This window comes from Nerophis ophidion, linkage group LG08 (genome assembly GCF_033978795.1).
Source record: "Nerophis ophidion isolate RoL-2023_Sa linkage group LG08, RoL_Noph_v1.0, whole genome shotgun sequence".
Lineage (NCBI taxonomy): Eukaryota > Metazoa > Chordata > Actinopteri > Syngnathiformes > Syngnathidae > Nerophis > Nerophis ophidion.
In genome coordinates this window covers 77,930,922-77,950,954 of record NC_084618.1, presented here as the reverse complement: position 1 = coordinate 77,950,954, position 20,033 = coordinate 77,930,922, and the positions used below count along the sequence as shown (strand labels likewise).

The window sequence follows — 20,033 nt, the reverse complement described above, 5'->3', positions numbered from 1 at the left end:
TTGCTGCCTTGGCTGTTGAATATTTAGTGTGTACTCAGGGCGACGGCTGGTTCCTGGCTTTGCTGCGCATCGCAAGTGGCATCGAGGCGCAAGCGTCGGTTCCGACACTCTGACACTGCTGTGCCCCCCCCCCCCCCCCCAATCTGAAGACGAGTTTGTTTATCTGTCGTGCTCTTGTGCAAAGCTGAGTGTTTATTCAGCGGAGAAGGACGTTGGCTTTAAACCTGGCCCTCTATTGGACTGTAGCTGATTATCGGTCCTGCTAGACACCGAACTCTATTTAATAATACAACTCTAACATTTGACAACCAAACAATTAAACAAGGCGACACGGTAAATAATCTGGGTATTATCTTCGACCCAACTCTCTCCTTTGAGGCACACATTAAAAGCGTTACTAAAACGGCCTTCTTTCATCTCCGTAATATCGCTAAAATTCGCTCCATTCTGTCCACTAAAGACGCTGAGATCATTATCCATGCGTTTGTTACGTCTCGCCTCGACTACTGTAACGTATTATTTTCGGGTCTCCCCATGTCTAGCATTAAAAGATTACAGTTGGTACAAAATGCGGCTGCTAGACTTTTGACAAGAACAAGAAAGTTTGATCACATTACGCCTGTACTGTATATACCTTTATATACATATATACATACATATATACCTGTACTAGCTCACCTGCACTGGCTTCCTGTGCACTTAAGATGTAACTTTAAGGTTTTACTACTTACGTATAAAATACTACACGGTCTAGCTCCATCCTATCTTGCCGATTGTATTGTACCATATGTCCCGGCAAGAAATCTGCGTTCAAAGGACTCCGGCTTGTTAGTGATTCCCAAAGCCCAAAAAAAGTCTGCGGGCTATAGAGCGTTTTCCGTTCGGGCTCCAGTGCTCTGGAATGCCCTCCCGGTAACCGTTCGAGATGCCACCTCAGTAGAAGCATTTAAGTCTCACCTTAAAACTCATTTGTATACTCTAGCCTTTAAATAGACTCCCTTTTTAGACCAGTTGATCTGCCATTTCTTTTCTTTTTCTTCTATGTCCCACTCTCCCCTGTGGAGGGGGTCCGGTCCGATCCGGTGGCCATGTACTGCTTGCCTGTGTATCGGCTGGGGACATCTCTGCGCTGCTGATCCGCCTCCGCTTGGGATGGTTTCCTGCTGGCTCCGCTGTGAACGGGACTCTCGCTGCTGTGTTGGATCCGCTTTGGACTGGACTCTCGCGACTGTGTTGGATCCATTGTGGATTGAACTTTCACAGTATCATGTTAGACCCGCTCGACATCCATTGCTTTCCTCCTCTCCAAGGTTCTCATAGTCATCATTGTCACCGACGTCCCACTGGGTGTGAGTTTTCCTTGCCCTTATGTGGGCCTACCGAGGATGTCGTAGTGGTTTGTGCAGCCCTTTGAGACACTAGTGATTTAGGGCTATATAAGTAAACATTGATTGATTGATTGATTGATATAGTAAGATTATATACAGTAATCCCTTGTTTATCCATGGTAATCGGTTTCGGGGCCATACCGTGGTCAATTAATTTCCAGGAAGTAGGAACGATTAATTAGTGAAGTGTGAAGTGAATTATATTTATATAGCGCTTTTTTCTAGCGACTCAAAGCGCTTTTACATAGTGAAACCCGATATCTAAGTTACATTTTTACATGCCTGTAAAAAAAATATGTGGCGACTTTTCAAACAGAGTATAGTACCGTTTTTGATTTGTTAGTACCGCGATACTTTACTAGTATACAGTACAACCCTAGTCATGACTAGACAGAACAAATTTAAACACATCAAACACAGCATGTGCAGCTTCTCATTTTCTTTTTCATGGATAAATGTTTGTCGTTTGGAAGTTTGTGGTTTCATACCTGCAGCTTGTGTGATGGTAAGCTGACTCACATGGTAGGCTGCTAACAGACAGGACCTATTTTTAATGGTTTCTTTCGCCATACTTGCCAACCTTGAGACCTCCGATTTTGGGAGGTGGGGGGGCGTGGTCGGGGGTGGGGCAGAGGCGTGGTTGGGGGGGGGCATGATTAAGAGGAGAGTATACTTACAGCCAATTCACCAACTCAAGCATTTTATATTTCATATATATTTCATATATATGTATATATGTATGAAATACTTAACTTTCAGTGAATCCTAGCTATATATATTTATTTTATTATATATATAAATAAAATAAATAGTTGAATTTCAGACGGCACCTATCAAATACACAGTAATAAAACACAGTTGTTCTACTAACTGTACTGTGCTTGCTGGTTACTAAAAAAAAACAAAAACAACACTTACCTTTCACTATTTGAGTAACGTCACTTCCGAGTTTCCAGAGGGATGGCGCCAGTATGTGCTTTGCCCTGCCGCCCTCACTGTCAGCTCTGTTCGTTTTTGTGTTGTTTGCGTCTATTTTCGTCTCTGTCACCTCACTGCTCGTGTATGACCGCCAAACACTGTTGGATCTTTGCCCCTTTCCCACTGATATGATCACCTCGACGTTGGTTTTTCGATGTACCAGTCAGCTTTTTCACCTGGCTGGATTTCATACGATCAGAATTAATAAAATGGGACCAATTACCTGCCTGCTTGGCACTCAGCATCAAGGGTTGGAATTGGGGTTTAAATCACGAGAAATTATTCCTAGGCGCGGCACTGCTGCTGCTCACTGCTCCCCTCACCGCCCAGGGGGTGAACAAGGGGATGGGTCAAATGCAGAGGACAAATTTCCCCACACCTAGTGTGTGTGTATGACAATCATTGGTAATTTAACTTTAACTTTATGTGATCATGTTCATCAGTCAACTCATTGGTGTTAATTTTCAATCTACAAAGATAAAAAAAATAATATCAAAATCTAATAACAGAATGTTTTTTTATGTAGTTTGTTCATTTTCAATATTTGATATTTGTAGTTCATCTGCAAAGATACGAAGAATTGCCATTGCAACATCTAGTGGACACATTTAGAACAGCGGTTTGAAGGGGAACATTATCACCAAACCTATGCAAGCGTCAATATATACCTTGATGGTGCAGAAAAAAGACCATGTATTTTTTTTAACCGATTTCCGAACTCTAAATGGGTGAATTTTGGCAAATTAAACGCCTTTCTGTTTATCGCTCTTTTAGCGATGACGTCACCGAGGTAACACACCCGCCATATTCATTTTCACATTACAAAGACCAGGTCTCAGCTCTGTTATTTTCCGTTTTTTCGACTTTTTTTTTGGAACCTTGGAGACATCATGCCTCGTCGGTGTGTTGTCGGAGGGTGTAACAACACTAACAGGGAGGGATTCAAGTTGCACCACTGGCAAGAAATCTGCCGCCAGACCCCCATTGAATGTACCAGAGTGTCTGCACATTTTACCGGCGATGCTAAGACAGACATGGCACAGAGATGTATGGATAACCTGCAGATGCATTTGCAACCATTAAGTTAACTAAATCACAAAGGTGAGTTTTGTTGATGTTGTTGACTTATGTGCTAATCAGACATATTTGGTCACGGCATGACTGCCAGCTAATCGATGCTAACATGCTATTTACGCTAGCTGTATGTACATTTGAAACTAGATACCCACATTTAATGCGAAACAAACACTTACCAATCGACGGATTTAAGTTGCTCCAGTGTCACAAGATGCGAAAGTCCTGATCGTTTGGTCCGCACATTTTACCGGCGATGCTAATAAGGCAGCCATGCTATGGGCCACTTCATTAGGTACACCCACGCTATGGCCGAATAGCGTCAATAGCTATTCGCTCAATAGCTTCAATTTCTTCTTCAATTTCGTTTTCGCTATCTGCCTCCATACTCCGACCATCTGTTTCAATACATGCGTAATCTGTTGAATCGCTTAAGCCGCTGAAATCCGAGTCTGAATCCGAGCTAATGTCGCTATATCTTGCTGTGGTAGCCGCCATGTTGTTTACATTGGCAGCACTGTATGACGTCACAGGGAAATGGATAGTGGTTTCGAAGATAGCGAAAATAAGGCACTTTAAAGCTTTATTTAGGGATATTCCGGGACCGGTAAAATTTTGAAAAAAAACTTCAAAAAATACAACAAGCCACTGGGAACTGATTTTTATTGTTTTTAACCCTTTTGAAATTGTGATAATGTTCCCCTTTAATTCCTTAATCATTTTTGGCTCATTGTTGTGCTTGGCAAACTCATCCAGCGGGTTCGGATAAAACCTGTTTGCGGGCCTGATCTGGCCCGCGGGCCGTACGTTTGACACCCCTGTTCAAGGTTAAGGCAAAATATCGAGATATAGATTGTGTATCGTGATATGGCCTAAGAGATATTAAAAAAAAGTCCATATCGCCCAGCGCTATACCACTATCTGCTTGATAAAGTTCCCCAGGGTTCGGTCCTTGGCCCTGCACTCTTCAGCATCTACATGCTGCCGCTAGGTGACATCATACGCAAATACGGTGTTAGCTTTCACTGTTATGCTGATGACACCCAACTCTACATGCCCCTAAAGCTGACCAACACGCCGGATTGTAGTCAGCTGGAGGCGTGTCTTAATGAAATCAAACAATGGATGTCCGCTAACTTTTTGCAACTCAACGCCAAAAAAACGGAAATGCTGATTATCGGTCCTGCTAGACACCGACCTCTATTTAATGATACAACTGTAACATTTGACAACCAAACAATTAAACAAGGCGACACGGTAAAGAATCTGGGTATTATCTTCGACCCAACTCTCTCCTTTGAGTCACACATTAAAAGCGTTACTAAAACGGCCTTCTTTCATCTCCGTAATATCGCTAAAATTCGCTCCATTCTGTCCACTAAAGACGCTGAGATCATTATCCATGCGTTTGTTACGTCTCGTCTCGATTACTGTAACGTACTATTGGGGACATCTCCGCGCTGCTGATCCGCCTCCGCTTGGGATGCTTTCCTGCTGGCTCCGCTGTGAACGGGACTCTCGCTGCTGTGTTGGATCCGCTTTGGACTGGACTCTCGAGACTGTGTTGGATCCATTATGGATTGAACTTTCACAGTATCATGTTAGACCCGCTCGACATCCATTGCTTTCCTCCTCTCCAAGGTTCTCATAGTCATCATTGTCACCGATGTCCCACTGGGTGTGAGTTTTCCTTGCCCTTATGTGGGCCTACCGAGGATGTCGTAGTGGTTTGTGCAGCCCTTTGAGACACTAGTGATTTAGGGCTATATAAGTAAACATTGATTGATTGATTGATTGATACATTCACCCCCAAAAGATCTGTGATTGGATGAACCTGAAAATGTGTGTGGCGAGGGAAGACCGTCTCAGTGTGGGAGTTGACTTGAAATTTCTCACACAGCTCAACACGCTTTACAAAACCCCCACTGGATTTATACATTTTTTTTTTCCAAAGCAGATGTCAGGCTTTTTCTAATTGTTGTCGTTTCTTCTCCGAAATGTCTTAGCTGTTACTTCCTGTCCCTGACTGCCTGGCATTGTCATGTTACAGCTGCGTGAGGAGCATGGGTACGACTGCCAGCGCAGCGCCGCCGCCCGTCACGTCGCTGCTTGAGAGCGTCTACAGCAACGGGACGATGGCCGACAGCCAGCAGCAGTCCCTCAGCGCCAGCCCCTTTCAGAGCGTCAACGTCCACAACAACAAGGCCAAGTCCATTATCACCAACAAGGTTGCACCTGTTGTCATCACGTAAGTCCCTCCCCGAATCTGCGTTCTCTCAATTGGGTGTAAATCCCCTTTGATCAACCCCCGCTCGGCCTTTTCCCTGCGATGTTTGCTCCTGTTATCATCTCATTTGTCAGTGAGGGCTTTTGTCAACAGGTCCCGGGTAATTAAATTGACCTATCTTTATCTCACCTCGCTGATTTCTTCTGGCTTCCTCACAGGTATAACTGCAAGCAGGAGTTTCAGATTCACGATGACATCCTCAAGAGCAACTACAAAGTCGGGCGGATATCGGATGCCATGCCCGAGCACTACCTGGTGCAGGTACGATACGCCGGACCACACACACACACGAGCAAGGACTTAACACCGCGCCGTCGCCGAATTACTCATCTCGCCTCCCTCAAATTGCAGTATGCTGCGGGAACATTGTCATGCGCTGTTTTATGAGCCGGGGGTGAGAGAGGTAGCCATTGTAGCGGGAACGTTGTCACCCTTTTTATTGGGGGCTTTGATGTGTTGCACCACCGCCACGCTGACCAATCACTTTTTCTCAGTAAAACGTCTTTTTCAAACCTGCTATACTAACACTCCTCACTGTTCAATCAATCAATGTTTATTTATATATCCCCAAATCCGTAATATCGCTAAAATTCGCTCCATTCTGTCCACTAAAGACGCCGAGATCATTATCCATGCGTTTGTTACGCCTCGTCTCGATTACTGTAACGTATTATTTTGGGGTCTCCCCATGTCTAGCATTAAAAGATTACAGTTGGTACAAAATGCGGCTGCTAGACTTTTGACAAGAACAAGAAAGTTTGATCACATTACGCCTGTACTGTATATACCTTTATATACATATATACACACATATATACCTATACTGTATATACCTTTATATACATATATACATACATATATACCTGTACTGTATATACCTTCATATACATATATACATACATATATACCTATACTGTATATACCTTTATATACATATATACATACATATATACCTATACTGTATATAATTTATATACATATATACATACATATATATCTGTACTGGCTCACCTGCACTGGCTTCCTGTGCACTTAAGATGTGACTTTAAGGTTTTACTACTTACGTATAAAATACTACACGGTCTAGCTCCATCCTATCTTGCCGATTGTATTGTACCATATGTCCCGGCAAGAAATCTGCGTTCAAAGGACTCCGGCTTATTAGTGATTCCCAAAGCCCAAAAAAAGTCTGCGGGCTATAGAGCGTTATCCGTTCCGTTTCCGAATGCCCTCCCAGTTCGAGATGCTACCTCAGTAGAAGCATTTAAGTCTCACCTTGAAACTCATTTGTATACTTTAGCCTTTAAATAGACTCCCTTTTTAGACCAGTTGATCTGCCGTTTCTTTTCTTTTTCTTCTATGTCCCACTCTCCCTTGTGGAGGGGGTCCGGTCCGATCCGGTGGCCATGTACTGCTTGCCTGTGTATCGGCTGGGGACATCTCTGCGCTGCTGATCCGCCTCCGCTTGGGATGGTTTCCTGCTGGCTCCGCTGTGAACGGGACTCTCGCTGCTGTGTTGGATCCGCTTTGGACTGGACTCTCGCGACTGTGTTGGATCCATTATGGATTGAACTTTCACAGTATCATGTTAGACCCGCTCGACATCCATTGCTTTCCTCCTCTCCAAGGTTCTTATAGTCATCATTGTCACCGATGTCCCACCGGGTGTGAGTTTTCCTTGCCCTTATGTGGGCCTACCGAGGATGTCGTGGTGGTTTGTGCAGCCCTTTGAGACACTAGTGATTTAGGGCTATATAAGTAAACATTGATTGATTGATAAACATTGATTGAAATGTCTCAAAGGACTGCACAAATCATTACGACTACAACATCCTAGGAAGAACCCACAAAAGGGCAAGGAAAACTCACACCCAGTGGGCAGGGAGAATTCACATCCAGTGGGACGCCAGTGACAATGCTGACTATGAGAAACCTTGGAGAGGACCTCAGATGTGGGCAACCCCCCCCTCTAGGGGACCGAAAGCAATGGATGTCGAGCGGGTCTAACATGATACTGTGAAAGTTCAATCCATAGTGGCTCCAACACAGCCGCGAGAGTTCAGTTCAAGCGGATCCAAGACAGCAGCGAGAGTCCCGTCCACAGGAGACCATCTCAAGCGGAGGCGGATCAGCAGCGTAGAGATGTCCCCAACCGATACACAGGCGAGCGGTCCATCCTGGGTCCCGACGAGCGGTCCATCCTGGGTCTCGACTCTGGACAGCCAGTACTTCATCCATGGTCATCGGACCGGACCCCCTCCACAAGGGAGGGGGGGACATAGGAGAAAGAAAAGAAGCGGCAGATCAACTGGTCTAAAAAGGAGGTCTATTTAAAGGCTAGAGTATACAGATGAGTTTTAAGGTGAGACTTAAATACTTCACTATTAAAAAACATTGCCTTATTTTCTCACCTTTAAAGGCCTACTGAAATGAGATTTTCTTATTCAAGCGGGGATAGCAGGTCCATTCTGTGTGTCATACTTGATAATTTCGCGATATTGCCATATTTTTGCTGAAAGGATTTAGTAGAGAAAAGGGTGGAGTGCCATCTCCGGGTTGGGGAGGAGACCCTGCCCCAAGTGGAGGAGTTCAAGTACCTAGGAGTCTTGTTCACGAGTGAGGGAAGAGTGGATCGTGAGATCGACAGGCGGATCGGTGCGGCGTCTTCAGTAATGCGGACGTTGTACCGATCCGTTGTGGTGAAGAAGGAGCTGAGCCGGAAGGCAAAGCTCTCAATTTACCGGTCGATCTACGTTCCCATCCTCACCTATGGTCATGAGCTTTGGGTCATGACCGAAAGGATAAGATCACGGGTACAAGCGGCCCAAATGAGTTTGGGTCTCTCCCTTAGAGATAGGGTGAGAAGCTCTGCCATCCGGGAGGAACTCAAAGTAAATCCGCTGCTCCTCCACATCGAAGTGAAGTGAAGTGAATTATATTTATATAGCGCTTTTCTCTAGTGACCCAAAACGCTTTAGATAGTGAAACCCAATATCTAAGTTACATTTAAACCAGTGTGGGTGGCACTGGGAGCAGGTGGGTAAAGTGTCTTGCCCAAGGACACAACGGCAGTGACTAGGATGGCGGAAGCGGGAATCGAACCTGCAACCCTCAAGTTGCTGGCACGGCCACTCTACCAACCGAGCTATACCGCCCTCGAGAGGAGCCTGATGATGTGGTTCGGGCATCTGGTCAGGATGCCACCCGAACGCCTCCCTAGAGAGGTGTTTAGGGCACGTCCAACCGGTAGGAGGCCACGGGGAAGACCCAGGACACGTTGGGAAGACTATGTCTCCCGGCTGGCCTGGGAACGCCTCGGGATCCCCCGGGAAGAGCTGGACGAAGTGGCTGGGGAGAGGGAAGTCTGGGTTTCCCTGCTTAGGCTGCTGCCCCCGCGACCCGACCTCGGATAAGCGGAGGAATATGGATGGATGGATGGATTTAGTAGAGAACATCAACGATAAAGTTCGCAACTTTTGGTCGCTAATAAAAAAGCCTTGCCTTTAACCGGAAGTCGCAGACGATGATGTCACAAGTGTGAGGGCTCCTCACATCCTCACATTGCTTATAATGGGAGCCTCCAGCAACAAGAGCTATTCAGACCGAGAAAACGACAATTTCCCCATTAATTTGAGCGAGGATGAAAGATTCGTGGATGATGATATTGATAGCAAAGGACTAGAAAAAAATAAAATTAAAAGAAAAAAGTAAAAAAAAAAAAAAAAAAAAGGCGATTGCATTGGGACAGATTCAGATGTTTTTAGACACATTTACTAGGACATGGGTGTCCTAGTAAATGCTCTGAATACGCTCTGAATACGGACTGCTGATTGGCTGTTACCGCTATACATGTAACCAATCAGATGGTTGTGTGGGTGGGACAATGCTGGGTGCTGAGACGGAGGCAGAAGAAGCAAAGTAACTTTAGCTCAGAAACTCGTTCGATACAACCCCGTACCGAACCGAAAACCCCCGTACCGAAACGGTTCAATACAAATACACGCAACGTTACACCCCTACTATCTATATAACATGTTTTATACACAGGAAAGTTATAACACAAAATGCTTTACATCAATTTAAAGGGGTTAAAAAACAAATCAAAAAACGCATGCACAAAATAAATATATATGTATATATACAGGTATATGCCAAAAGTATTTGGCCACCCATCCAAATAATCAGACTCAGGTGTCCTAATCACTTGGCCCAGCCACATGTGTATAAAATCAAGCACTTAGGCATGGAGACTTTCTACAAATATTTGAGAAAGAATGAGCCGCTTTCAGTGATTTCCAGCGTGAATATGTCATGGGATGCTACCTGTGCAATAAATCCATTCGTGAAATTGCCTCACTCCTAAATATTTATCCACTTTATTAACTAATATCAACTTTATTATAAGAAAATGAAAGAGTTTAGGAACAACAACAACTCAGCCACCAAGCGGTAGGCCAGGAAAACTGACAGAGAGGGGTCAGCGGATGCTGAAGCGCATAGTGCAAAGACTTTCTGCAGAGCTCCAAACTTCATGTGACCTTCCAAATAGCCCACGTACAGTACGCAGAGAGCTTCATGGAATGGGTTTCCATGGCCGAGCAGCTGCATCTAAGCCATCTAAGCGTGGGATACAGTGGAGACGTCTTCTCTGGAGTGATGAATCACGCTTTTCCATCTGCCAATCTGATGGACCAGTCTGGGTTTGGAGGTTGCCAGGAGAACGGTACATTTCGGACTGCATTGTGCTGAGTATGACATTTGGTGGAGGATAAATTATGGTATGGGGTTGTTTTAAAGGAATTGAGCTTGGCCAGTGAAAGGCACTTTGAATTCTATAGGATACAAAAGCATTTTGGACTATTCCATGCTCCCAACCTTGTGGGAACAGTTTGGAGTGGGCCCCTTCCTCTTCCAACATGACTGTGCACAAAGCAAGGTCCATAAAGACATGGATGACAGAGTCTGGTGTGGATGAACTTGACTGTCCTGCACAGAGTCCTGACCTGAAACATTCACACACTAGGGCCAATTTAGTGTTGCCAATCAACCAATCGAGGAAGCCAGAGTACCCGGAGGGAACCCAAGCATGCACGGGGAGAACATGCAAACTCCAAACAGAAATATCCCGTGCCCGGGATTGAACTCAGGACCTTCGTATTGTGAGGCACATACGCTAACCAATGCACCACCGTGCTATCTATGTTAGCCTCTGCTTGGTAAAAAATTAATGTCTGCATGTTTATTGTACAGTGTTCCCTCAATTATCACAGGGGCTGGGTCCCTCTGTTGGATGGGAATTCCTGACAAGTAGAGAAACAATTTATTGTATGAGGTCTATGAAAATTATAAGCATTTTCCTATCATCCCTTTTCCTACTGCTTGTCCCTTTCAAAACTTTATAAGCCCCCCATTCCGCATTCACACACTTCTTATACTTTTAAAACAACTTCATAAACATACGACATTTTAACATGAAAACTTTGATGCGTACTCAAATTTCAATGTACTCAATGGTGCTCATTGCTACTGCACGGAGGCTGCAGAATGCGAACCGTGAAGGGGCGAGGGAACACTGTATTGATCATATTTTATTATTATCCTATCCTTCATCACTGGTATCATTCTGAGGTGGCGCCAAGTAAAAAGCAGAACTTTTCAAGTAAACCTTAAGATGCTCACCAAGCTTAAACACAGAGTGTTCTGCGGGTTATTAAAAAACATTAAATGTCATCAAATTGATTTTGCAAAGATTAAGGCCTTGCATTGCATTAAAAGGCACTGAACGCCAATGTCCAGGGGCAATAAAAAATGTAACGCGGTGAAATCACACGTACCAAAAGCTAATCACAAGTCGGCGATTAAGGGCTGGCAGCAGTTAACAGAGCCACATTTCTTTGGCGTGACCAACAAAGCAACTTCTGCTGACGCCACCACAACTGGCAGCTGCTACAGAAAAATAAAACTCTTAGATTGAACAGTCTTGTGAGCCACTTATAATTTACTAGAGCGTAACAGTTAATAACTATTCAAGACTAGACAGTTGTAAGCGTTTGACTACCGTCCATCCATCCATCCATGCGTGGCGCAGTGGCAGAGTGGCCGTGCGCAACCCGAGGGTCACTGGTTCAAATCCCACCTAGAACCAACCAACCTCGTCATGTCCGTTGTGTCCTGAGCAAGACACTTCACCCTTGCTCCTGATGGGTGCTGGTTGGCGCCTTGCATGGCAGCTCCCTCCATCAGTGTGTGAATGTGTGTGTGAATGGGTAAATGTGGAAGTAGTATCAAAGCGCTTTGAGTACCTTGAAGGTAGAAAAGCGCTATACAAGTACAACCCATTTATTTATTTATTTATTTATCTTCTTCCGCTTATCCGAGGTCGGGTCACGGGGGCAACAGCCTAAGCAGGGAAACCCAGACTTCCCTCTCCCCAGCCACTTCGTCTAGCTCTTCCCGGGGGATCCCGATGCGTTCCCAGGCCAGCCGGGAGACATAGTCTTCCCAACGTGTCCTGGGTCTTCCCCGTGGCCTGCTACCGGTTGGACGTGCCCTAAATACCTCCCTAGGTGGTGTTTTTGGTGGTTTTGACTACCGTATTTCCTTGAATTGCTGCCGGGGCGTTAATTAATTTAAAACCTCTTCTCACTCCTGCGCTTACCAAAGGCATGCGGTAAAAGTAAGCATGCGCTAATTATTTTAAAACCTCTTCTCACTTACCAAAGGCATGCAGTACAAATTTGAGTGTGATGTAAGCTTGGACCTTAAATCCTACTGAATAGCTCTGAATCTTCTTCCCTTTATGCGATTTCAAATTACCGGTATTGAAATCAGCCTCCTCCATTTTGAAAATGATGACAGGGGAAGTGTCACTCGTGAGGTCACGAGTTTGACCCGGCGGTAATACTAAGCATGCGCTAATTATTTTGGGAAGCGGCAGTAATTCAATGCAGGCGCATACTATATGCCCTGCGGCAATTCAAGGAAATACAATATTTAAAAAAATAAACATGTAACACTAAATTTCGGCCGAAAACATTTAAAACCTCTTCTCAATCCTGCGCTTACCAAAGGCATGCGGTAAAAGTAAGCATGCGCTAATTATTTTAAAACCTCTTCTCACTCCGGCACTTACCAAAGGTCTGCAGTAAAAATTTGAGTGTGATGTAAGCTTGGACCTTAAATCCTACTGAATAGCTCTGAATCTTCTTCCCTTTATGCGATTTCAAATTACCGGTATTAAAATCTGCCTCCTCCATTTTGAAAATGATGACAGGGGAAGTGTCACTCGTGACGTCACGAGTTTGACCAGGCGGTAATACTAAGCATGCGCTAATTATTTTGCGAAGCGAGTTTGATCCGGCTGTATTTCAAGGCAGGCGCATACTATATGCCTTGCGGCAATTCAAGGAAATACGGTATATATAATGATTATGTACAGTAAGACATGGGAATTACTTTTATTTGAAGTGACATTAAAAGGCATTTAAAAGCATTAAATTACACACATGGCATGCTGACAATGCTTAACCTATTAACAATCTACAAGGTTAATATAATCTTCTCTTTCTTCCCCTCTATTTATTTGCAATGTACATTATTACACTAAAAATGGAGCAATACACATACCAATGCAAATAGCACTATTGATAATGAGTAATAACAATAATTACCTCTATTTTCAACAATACAATTGTTCAAATGCAACGATTTTTCGGACCGTAATTGATTAACGTGGACCCCGACTTAAACAAGTTGAAAAACTTATGCGGGTGTTACCATTTAGTGGTCAATTGTACGGAATATGTACTGTACTGTGCAATCTACTAATAAAAGTTTCAATCAAAGTTTCAAACCGGCCGAAAATGCATAATAAAGAGGGAAAAAAAACATATATAAGTCGCACTGGAGTATAAGTCGCATTTTTGGGGGAAATTTATTTGATAAAACACAACACCAAGAATAGACATTTGAAAGGCAATTTAAAATAAATAAATAGTGAACATCAGGCTGAATAAACGCCAACATCAGGTCTAGAAGGCTTTTAAATATTATTTTCAAGCACTTTTTTTTTTGAAAGATTTGACTCTAAAGTTGGTCCGAAACTCAAAAATTTAAGTGAGATTCGTGTATCGAAGTGTGTATAATTGAGAGAATAAGGTAGCCAATATTTGTCTCATAATACCGAATCCTTCGGAGTATAAGTCGCTCCGGAGTATAAGTCGCACCCGCCGAAAATGCATAATAAAGAAGGAAAAACAAATATAAGTCGCATTTTTGGGGGGAAATTTATTTGATAAAACACAACACCAAGAATAGACATTTGAAAGGCAATTTAAAATAAATAAATAGTGAACATCAGGCTGAATAAACGCCAACATCAGGTCTAGAAGGCTTTTAAATATTATTTTCAAGCACTTTTTTTTTTGAAAGGTTTGACTCTAAAGTTGGTCAGAAACTCAAAAACTCAAGTGAGATTCGTGTATCGAAGTGTGTATAATTACAAGAATAAGGTAGCCAATATTTGTCTCATAATACCGAATCCTTCGGAGTATAAGTCGCTCCGGAGTATAAGTCGCACCCGCCGAAAATGCATAATAAAGAAGGAAAAACAAATATAAGTCGCACTGGAGTATAAGTCGCATTTTTGGGGGAAATTTATTTGAGAAAATCTAACACCAAGAATAGACATTTGAAAGGCAATTTAGAATGAAGGATAGTGAACATCAGGCTGAATAAACGCCAACATCAGGTCTAGAAGGCTTTTAAATATTATTTTCAAGCACTTTTTTTTTTGAAAGATTTGACTCTAAAGTTGGTCCGAAACTCAAAAATTCAAGTGAGATTTGTGTATCGAAGTGTGTATAATTGAGAGAATAAGGTAGCCAATATTTGTCTCATAATACCGAATCCTTCGGAGTATAAGTCGCTCCGGAGTATAAGTCGCACCCGCCGAAAATGCATAATAAAGAAGGAAAAACAAATATAAGTCGCACTGGAGTATAAGTCGCATTTTTGGGGGGAAATTTATTTGATGAAACACAACACCAAGAATAGACATTTGAAAGGCAATTTAAAATAAATAAATAGTGAACATCAGGCTGAATAAACGCCAACATCAGGTCTAGAAGGCTTTTAAATATTATTTTCAAGCACTTTTTTTTTTGAAAGATTTGACTCTAAAGTTGGTCCGAAACTCAAAAATTCAAGTGAGATTTGTGTATCGAAGTGTGTATAATTGAGAGAATAAGGTAGCCAATATTTGTCTCATAATACCGAATCCTTCGGAGTATAAGTCGCTCCGGAGTATAAGTCGCACCCGCCGAAAATGCATAATAAAGAAGGAAAAACAAATATAAGTCGCACTGGAGTATAAGTCGCATTTTTGGGGGGAAATTTATTTGATGAAACACAACACCAAGAATAGACATTTGAAAGGCAATTTAAAATAAATAAATAGTGAACATCAGGCTGAATAAACGCCAACATCAGGTCTAGAAGGCTTTTAAATATTATTTTCAAGCACTTTTTTTTTTGAAAGATTTGACTCTAAAGTTGGTCCGAAACTCAAAAACTCAAGTGAGATTCGTGTATCGAAGTGTGTATAATTACAAGAATAAGGTAGCCAATATTTGTCTCATAATACCGAATCCTTCGGAGTATAAATCGCTCCGGAGTATAAGTCGCACCGGCCGAAAATGCATAATAAAGAAGGAAAAACATATATAAGTCGCACTGGAGTATAAGTCGCATTTTTGGGGGAAATTTATTTGAGAAAATCTAACACCAAGAATAGACATTTGAAAGGCAATTTAGAATGAAGGATAGTGAACAACAGGCTGAATAAACGCCAACATCAGGTCTAGAAGGCTTTTAAATATTATTTTCAAGCACTTTTTTTTTTGAAAGATTTGACTCTAAAGTTGGTCCGAAACTCAAAAATTCAAGTGAGATTCGTGTATCGAAGTGTGTATAATTACAAGAATAAGGTAGCCAATATTTGTCTCATAATACCGAATCATTCGGAGTATAAGTCGCTCCGGAGTATAAGTCGCACCCGCCGAAAATGGATAATAAAGAAGGAAAAACAAATATAAGTCGCACTGGAGTATAAGTCGCATTTTTTGGGGGAAATTTATTTGATAAAACACAACACCAAGAATAGACATTTGAAAGGCAATTTAAAATAAATAAATAGTGAACATCAGGCTGAATAAACGCCAACATCAGGTCTAGAAGGCTTTTAAATATTATTTTCAAGCACTTTTTTTTTTGAAAGATTTGACTCTAAAGTTGGTCCGAAACTCAAAAACTCAAGTGAGATTCGTGTATCGAAGTGTGTATAATTGAGAGAATAAGGTAGCCAATATTTGTCTCATAATACCGAATCCTTCGGAGTATAAGTCGCTTTGGAGTATAAGTCGCACCGGCCGAAAATGCATAATAAAGAAGGAAAAACATATATAAGTCGCATTTATGGGGGGAAATTTATTTGATAAAACACAACACCAAGAATAGACATTTGAAAGGCAATTTAAAATAAATAAATAGTGAACATCAGGCTGAATAAACGCCAACATCAGGTCTAGAAGGCTTTTAAATATTATTTTCAAGCACTTTTTTTTTTGAAAGATTTGACTCTAAAGTTGGTCCGAAACTCAAAAACTCAAGTGAGATTCGTGTATCGAAGTGTGTATAATTACAAGAATAAGGTAGCCAATATTTGTCTCATAATACCGAATCCTTCGGAGTATAAGTCGCTCCGGAGTATAAGTCGCACCCGCCGAAAATGCATAATAAAGACGGAAAAACATATATAAGTCGCACTGGAGTATAAGTCGCATTTTTGGGGGAAATTTATTTGAGAAAATCTAACACCAAGAATAGACATTTGAAAGGCAATTTAGAATGAAGGATAGTGAACAACAGGCTGAATAAACGCCAACATCAGGTCTAGAAGGCTTTTAAATATTATTTTCAAGCACTTTTTTTTTTGAAAGATTTGACTCTAAAGTTGGTCCGAAACTCAAAAACTCAAGTGAGATTCGTGTATCGAAGTGTGTATAATTACAAGAATAAGGTAGCCAATATTTGTCTCATAATACCGAATCCTTCGGAGTATAAGTCGCTCCGGAGTATAAGTCGCACCCGCCGAAAATGCATAATAAAGAAGGAAAAACAAATATACGTCGCACTGGAGTATAAGTCGCATTTTTGGGGGGAAATTTATTTGATAAAACACAACACCAAGAATAGACATTTGAAAAGCAATTTAAAATAAAATAAGAATAGTGAACGTCAGGCTGAATAAGTGTACTTTATATGACACATAAATAACCAACAGAGAAGGAACATATTATGGTAAGAGTCATTCAAATAACTATAACATATAGAACATGCTATACGTTTACCAAACAATCTGTCACTCCTAATCCATAAATCCCATGAAATCTTCTTCTTCGATGTCGCTTCTAAACAACTCTGCCAACTCCAAAGGTATGCGCCGCTTCCTCTTGTCCTTTTCTGCTGCATATTTCACTACATCCAGCTTGTAATCTGCACTACATGATTTCCTTTTCCGTCAATTTTTGTTCAGCCCTTATCAGGTTTTATAAATTACCGCCAACGATGAAATGATACATTTTAATAGCTACGGCAGTAGCATATAGCATATAGTTGTTAGCATTCCATGACCCACAATGCACTTCTGCCATGACCCTCCCCCGCTGAATTCTTATTGGTTGACGTGTGTGTGACGATTGCTGACATTTTCTTCGTCTCTTCCGCGAATGAGATAAATAATATTATTTGATATTTTACAGTGATGTGTTTATAATTTCACACACAAGCCGAACTATGAAAAAAACTGCGACTTCTAGTCCAAAAAATACGGTATATGTAATGATAACTTCTAATACAAAAGAAAGCAGATAAATAGAGAGGAAGAAAGAGAAGCAGACTCTATTAGATAGATAACTAAATAGTACTTTATTGATTCCTTAAGGAGAAATAAAGTACTATCTATCTATCTGTCTGTCTGTCTGTCTGTCTGTCTGTCTACCCATAAACATTGATCGATCTATCCATCGATCGATCGGTCTGTCTGTCTGTCTGTCTGTCTGTCTGTCTGTCTGTCTACCTACCCATAAACATTGATCTATCTATCTATCTATCTATCTATCTATCTATCTATCTATCTATCTATCTATCTATCTGTCTGTCTGTCTGTCTGTCTGTCTGTCTGTCTGTCTGTCTGTCTGTCTGTCTGTCTACCTACCCATAAACATTGATCTATCTATCTATCTATCTATCTATCTATCTATCTATCTATCTATCTATCTATCTATCTATCTATCTATCTATCTATCTATCTATCTATCTATCTATCTATCTATCTGTCTGTCTGTCTGTCTGTCTGTCTGTCTGTCTACCCATAAACATTGATCTATCTAGCTATCTATCTGTCTGTCTGTCTGTCTGTCTGTCTGTCTGTCTGTCTGTCTGTCTGTCTGTCTGTCTGTCTACCTACCCATAAACATTGATCTATCTATCTATCCGTCTATCTATCTATCTATCTATCTATCTGTCTGTCTGTCTGTCTGTCTGTCTACCTACCCATAAACATTGATCTATCTATCTATCTATCTATCTATCTATCTATCTATCTATCTATCTATCTATCTATCTATCTATCTATCTATCTATCTATCTATCTGTCTGTCTGTCTGTCTGTCTGTCTGTCTGTCTGTCTGTCTGTCTACCCATAAACATTGATCTATCTATCTATCTATCTATCTATCTATCTATCTATCTATCTATCTATCTATCTATCTGTCTGTCTGTCTGTCTGTCTGTCTGTCTGTCCGTCCGTCCGTCCGTCCGTCCGCCCGCCATATTTGTACATATCCTATTTGCTGATGTTGTTCTATTGTTGTTTTTGTTGTGTTTGCTGTTGTTGTTGTCGTCTCTGTCTTATCCCCCTTTCGTCCCACCAATTTCCACCTCTATGTCTCCCTTTCTATCCTCTCCTGCTCCGGCCCGGCTGCACCAAATAATAATATAAATCCATTTAATAAAGTCAAATACAAATAAGGCAACAATAGAAGTATCCTACACTTCTCTCTTGTAAAGTAAATGTGTACAGCAGATATGGGCATCTGCATCAACTATATGGTTTGCCTGAGAAGCTGGACAGGACAAAAAAAACAAAAAACATTAAATTTGATTTTCTGATATCTCCAGAAACCCTTTTGAAATTATCTTGCCTAATTCCCTGCTTTCTCTAAAATACCTAAATATTGGGTAATTTAATCTAATCAAAAAACTCCCTTTTTACCACTGCATTTTTGTGCCATCACTGGAGGAAAAAGTGAAGAGAAAAGCACAGTAATCAACACACTTCTTACCCTGCAATTACGTTGGTAACATATTCCACTCACTAAAAAGTAGTGAAGAAAAAGCCACAGTGTCGACTGACGCAATGCTGCGGGGTAGCTAAGAAGCCACTAGAGGGCAGCAGGAACTTAACCATGATCTTCTTTCACCTGTCTTCCTAGGGCGAGTACTTCATGGTGCAAGATGTGTACAGCAAAGCGGATGTCCTGAGTACCACCAGCACCTGCGGGGCGCCCAACTTCCGCCAAGTCAATGGGTCCTACCCGCTGTACGGGATGGGTCAGCCCAGCATGAATGGTTTCAAACAGGTTCTGAAGAAGCTCCAAGGGCAAGGGCACCAGGTGGCAGCCGTGTTTGGAGTCATTTGTAAAAGTCGAGCTATGAAGTCGCTGATGTTTGTCTTTTGTTTCCAAAGGAGGTCATTTTCTTCTGCGTGCGGGAGGAGCCGGTGGTCTTCCTGCGCAACGGCGAAGACTTCGCCCCTTACACCCCCAGGAGGAAGGAAAACCTCCATGAGAACCTCCATGGCCTGAAAGAAGAGGAGCAGGTGGAAAACCTGGAGCTCACCATCAGGAAGGAGGTGACAAACACACCACCTGCTATTCTAGTGTTGTCCCGATTCTAGGGATGCACCGATTAATCGGTAACCGGATATATTTGGCCGAATATGGCAAAAAAAGCCACATTCGCCCTTCGGTGGAATGAGTTAAAAGCAAAGCCGTGGCGCGTGACGCAATTTTTTGACGCGGTGACGAAATCAACCAACGTGCGGTGACGTTGTAACCCGGCGCCGTTGGAAAAATGTCAGCAGTGTGGAGATATTTTAAAGATGAACATTATCACCAAACCTATGCAAGCGTCAATATATACTTTAATGGTGCAGAAAAAAGACCATCTATTTTTTTAACTGATTT

The 20,033-nt window shown here is 42.0% G+C and overlaps 1 protein-coding gene across 3 annotated transcripts in view; it reads left to right on the top strand.

Moving 5' to 3' along the window:
- Nucleotides 1-20,033, top strand: part of pald1a (phosphatase domain containing paladin 1a) — a 400,383-nt gene that overhangs the window by 66,499 nt on the left and 313,851 nt on the right. For all 3 annotated transcript variants that reach the window (XM_061909782.1, XM_061909781.1, XM_061909780.1), the window contains exons 2-5: nucleotides 5,491-5,688; nucleotides 5,886-5,988; nucleotides 19,281-19,460; nucleotides 19,535-19,699. In XM_061909782.1, the coding sequence (XP_061765766.1) occupies nucleotides 5,504-5,688; nucleotides 5,886-5,988; nucleotides 19,281-19,460; nucleotides 19,535-19,699 (633 nt within the window). In that variant the 5' untranslated portion in view covers nucleotides 5,491-5,503. The remainder of the gene's footprint in view (nucleotides 1-5,490; nucleotides 5,689-5,885; nucleotides 5,989-19,280; nucleotides 19,461-19,534; nucleotides 19,700-20,033) is intronic.